This window comes from Gossypium raimondii, chromosome 12 (genome assembly GCF_025698545.1).
Source record: "Gossypium raimondii isolate GPD5lz chromosome 12, ASM2569854v1, whole genome shotgun sequence".
NCBI lineage: Eukaryota > Viridiplantae > Streptophyta > Magnoliopsida > Malvales > Malvaceae > Gossypium > Gossypium raimondii.
The window spans coordinates 36,148,772-36,153,705 of record NC_068576.1 but is presented as its reverse complement, the minus strand read 5'-3'; the positions used below and the strand labels follow the sequence as shown (position 1 = coordinate 36,153,705).

The 4,934-nt window shown below is 35.9% G+C and overlaps 1 protein-coding gene across 1 annotated transcript; it reads right to left on the bottom strand.

The window, feature by feature from the left end:
• Positions 1 to 1,892: 1,892 nt before the first annotated feature.
• LOC105763865 (G-type lectin S-receptor-like serine/threonine-protein kinase SD2-2) lies at positions 1,893 to 4,689 on the bottom strand. The gene has a single exon (XM_012582245.2). The coding sequence runs from the start codon at positions 4,572 to 4,574 to the stop codon at positions 1,992 to 1,994; it is 2,583 nt and encodes an 860-aa protein (XP_012437699.1). The 5' UTR covers positions 4,575 to 4,689; the 3' UTR covers positions 1,893 to 1,991.
• Between the last annotated feature and the right edge of the window lie 245 nt (positions 4,690 to 4,934).

Below are 4,934 nucleotides of genomic sequence, written 5' to 3'. Positions count from 1 at the left end.
CATATACACCATATATTTGTCAACAATTTTGTTTATTTAAAATATAATAATATAATATAATTTACAATATAATATAATATAATTTACAATAAAATAATAATATACTTAAAAAAATCTCAGATTTTATCATGCATATGCCGCCTCATTTATGGGACTTGGCATATTTACCTATTTAGTCCTTTTAACTTTTCTTTAATCTATAATTAAACTTTTATCCTTGTTGCAATTTAGTCCTTTTAATCAATTAACCATCGAACATTAAAATTTCTTAACGAAACTTTAATACTACCTAATGACACTCCGTAATTATTTATAAAAATATTTACGGCTCTGTTTATAATATCGAGGTCTTGATACCTCGTTTTTGACCCAATTTTTCGAATAATTTCTTTTAAATCACAAAATTCGCTAATTCAAAAATATTTCTAAAATCACGCTGAACTTATAATTATTAATTAATAAATTTTTCTAACATTTTCATCAGATTTAGTGATCTCAAATCACTATTCTGACACTACTGAAAATTGGGCTGTTACACCTAAGGATTTTTGGAACCTTTTAGTTCAAAGGCTTAAAAGTGTGGGGTTAGCTAGACCTGTTCACAGGTCAAGTTACTCGCTCAAACTCAAAGGTTCACCTGAAATTTAAGAGGGTTTAAGCAAAAAAATTAGGCCAGTTTAAAATATAGATCAAGCTTAGGCTAGAACACTGAAGGCTTGAGTCCAGCCCACTTTTTTAAGTTTGTAATTTTTTATATTATGTTATATTTTTTTTATATACTTATGTAATTTATAACACATAAAAATTAAAGCTATAATACTACTATAATGTAAATATTAAAAGAAATGTTAAGATGACTATATATAAAATTTTAGTAAATTAAAAAGGCTTAATGACAAATTTGGCCACTAACGTTTACATGTTTTGTCAAAATAGCCCTAATTATATTTTTGAGCTTTTTTAACCATCAACCTTTTTTTCTAACTGCATTTTCTAAAAGATTTGATAAAAGTACTATTAAAAAATTAATGGGGATGATATGAAATATTTTTAATGAGATGTAATTTATTACTTAGCTAACCCAATAAAATAATTATGTTTATTTTGATTACATTTATTTTCTTTAAATTAAGAGTTATTTTTTAACTTCATGAATTATTTATTCTATTATTTTCCACATGTAATTATTTTATTGGATTATTTAAGTAATAAACTACATCTCATTAAAAATATTTCACATATAAAATTTCACATCATCCCATTAACTTTTTAACCATATTTTCATCAAATTTGTTAAAAAAAGCATTTTGAAAAAATAACAAAGGCAAGACTGATGGCTAAAAGAGGTTAAAAAATACAATTAGGGTTATTTTGACAAAACATGAAAATATTAGTGACCAAATTTGTCATTAAACCAATTAAAAATAATATAGTCGAAGCTAAAATAAGCTTAGACAAAATTTTAGAACTGTATTTCAATCTAACCCAAGCTTAAAGAAAGTGAAAATAATATCTAAACTCAACCCGACCAATTAACACTAGCCCATGGTAATCAGTATTTGGGGTCAGTATTTGGGGTCGAAATCTAGAAGCTGCCACCATGGGAAACGGAGCTCAATATCCGACTATATTCCAAAATGGTCAAGATTTTAGGTCCCCACAGATCAACCGTGTACGCCTAAAGTTTTTGACTTAGGTATCACTAAAAAGTCTACTATAAATTGTCAAAAAAAAAGGAGATACCGACTCTTTTAGAATCCAATGACATTACACTACATTGGTAAAGCAAAAGCAAAACCGGGGGATGCAATGCAAGTGTTGGCAATGATGATGGTGGTGTCATTTGCACATTATTTTGATGTCAAAGTTGTAATCATATGCCAATGTCCCCAAAGTTGAAATTAGTGATTCATTGAACAAAAATTTGGGAATTTTAATGTTGTTGAAGCCCATACATGAGTTACTAGTATGGAACTACATTTATCATTCGATTAGACTTCACCGAATTTTGGTTCCAACGGGGAAGAGAGGTTACTAAGAGATGATCGTGAACCAGCACTTGAAAACCCAACGTTGTAGTCGGAGCATCCATTGACTTTTGACATGCCAGAATTTGTTCCAATTCCGTGATAAGATTCGCCTGCAACTATTGCTTGTATTAATTTTGGTGGTGGAGGGATGGTCACTTCCACCACTCCTTCTAACATCTTTACTACCATGCCCATTGTAGGCCTCATTTCCTCATCATCTTGTATACACCATACTGCTACCAATGCAAGACGATTGGCCTCCTCTAAATTGTATGCAACACCAAGTCTACTATCCACGATTGCGGCTACGTTGCCCTCGATTATTCGACGTGCGGCCCATGGAGGGAAAAACCATTTCTCTCCATCCCTTCCTTCATTGAATGCATTGCCATTTCCTGCGGATTGTGGTGCTTGCACGTTTCTACGGCCGCCGATTATTTCCAACAATGTCATCCCATAGCTATAAACGTCAGCTTTTGGTGTAATAGCCATACCGGATATCCATTCCGGAGCAACATAGCCCCAAGTACCCCTCATTGTAGCTAATACCCTACTAAAATCCCTTCCAACAAGCTTTGCTAATCCAAAATCCGATACTTTCGCAATGTAATCACTATCCAAGAGAATGTTTTCGGGTTTGATATCGCAATGAATGATGCAATCCCTGCATTCCTCGTGCAAATATGCTATGCCCTTTGCAGTGCCAACCGCCACCCGAAACCTCACATCCCAACACAAATTAGGACTATCCGGGATTAAAAATGCACTCAGAGGACCATTAGGCATGTAATCATAAACCAACAATCTATGAGAATTCTCAGAACAAAACCCTCTGAGTCTCACAAGATTAACATGTTGAATGTTGCCTATAGTGCACACCTCGGCCCGAAATTCTTTCTCACCACTCCCCGGCCTTTCAAGGCGTTTAACAGCAACAAGAGTCGAATCCGATAACTCGCCTCGAAAGACCACCCCGAATCCACCATGACCTAGTTTCTCTGAGAACCCTCGAGTCACACCATTGAGTTCTTTATAAGTGAATACCTTGAGATTCAACCCGGGGCAAACACCATCGTCATCATATCTATCTTTCCTCTTGTAATCTATTATCTTTTTAAAAACCAAAAAAATCATTGCCATGAACCCTAAAGCAACAATGGACCCAACAATGCTACCAACGAAAACCATAGTTCTATGCACATTTTTCTTCATAATTCCTCTCGGAACCCTAATGTAAAACACATCCTTTTTTAAACCATTAGAGCTTGAATTTCTCAAATTCAACAAAGACCCATAAACATTATTACATGTATTAGACCCCTCGTTATGATACAATCCAATACAAGAACAATTACTCAAACAAGACTTTTCACAAATACTCCTAGTACCTTGAAACGACACCGTTTTCCCTCCATCAAACCTCACATCACCTATTTCATTAAACCCATCATTATCAGCACAAAGACAACCACTTTCTCGCCGGCAACCACCGGTAAAATCCCCATATCCCCACTCTTTCTCATTAAAAGGCCTAAATCCATTAACACAAGCACAAGGTTTTAACGTTGTACTTACAAGACAAGACCCGAAATCGCCGCACAAACCGTAGACTCCACACTTATCCTCCGGCACCGACCAAAACATGTTCCAACTCTCTGTCTCCGCCGACCATGTGTATTGTTTCAGCTGCCCGTTGACATCAACCTGGAACCTCGTCAAAGGCGGTTCAACACTGCCGTCTAACGATCTTTCCGTGTACCCAAACGACGCCGTCGGCAAGTAAGGGTCGGAGAAACGGAAGTTGTAAATGTACGGGATTGTCATTTGCGGGACATCGACGAAAGCTTTTCCGGTCCAGTTTCCGGTAGACCAATACACATTGATCAAATTATGAACGAGCTCGAACTCGTTGAACAATTGAGGATTTAGCCTCAAAGAGAAAAGCCCCGGTGATGGGTCGAACGAGCTCTTCCATGAAGTTAAAGCTTGCTGGGCGGTTAAATTCATGCCAGGCAACCACGTATCCGTCGGAAAATCAAAGCTTTGCCATACTTTTAACCCATTTGAAGAATACAAAACGAGATTCCCAGTCTCTAAAAAAACAAACCTTTTCGCTTTTTCAACGTTGTCGCTCTGCCAAACGACGGAATCCGGCGATTCCTTCACCACCAACCGCCCCGTTCCGGTGATTTCCAGTGAAGATCCGGTGATATTTTTTATGGGTTTTTCACGATTCGCAACCCAAACCCGGGTTTGAGTCGGGATAGAAGAGTACCAAATTCCTAAATACCAATCAGACTCACCATTTATGGTGAAAAAACCCAGTTCGAAAGTGCGGTTAACGCTAAGAACAGTTGCGTTTCCTTTGAGAATCACAACAGTGGACTCCATTTTTGTAGCTTGGGAACTGGTTTTCAATGTTTCTTCATTTAAAAGGGGGGGTTTTGAAGAAGGGTCATTTGGTGAAGAATTAGTGACAAAGATTGCATTTTGGGTGTGAAATGAAAGGAGTAAAAGGAAGAAGATGAAGGAAAGAGAAGACATGAAACAAAGGTTTGAGAGCTTATAGTGTTTGGTCTGAAATTAAAGGATAAGAGTTGGTTCTTGTAACAAAGGCTGTAGGTGGGAATTAGTAAAGCAGAGCATTAAGTTGGATTCGAATGAGAGAAAGAGACAAGAAAATGAGACAAGACAATGGTGGATCATTTTCTGGCTTAAACTGTAAAAATTCTACAGTTTGGGTCATTCAACTTTCGTAACTTTTCATTTTAATAATTGTTTTTGATAATTTGCAATGTTTTTGTACATTCATTTTATTAATTTTTTAAAATTGAATTTTTACGAAAAATTTTCTGTAAAAATTTAAACTTTTGCTGTAAAACTCATGCTTTCCTTTTACCCAAA

Coding starts and splice junctions, on each gene's coding strand:
- LOC105763865 (XM_012582245.2), bottom strand. CDS start 4,574: ATGTCTTCTCTTTCCTTCATCTTCTTCCTTTTACTCCTTTCATTTCAC.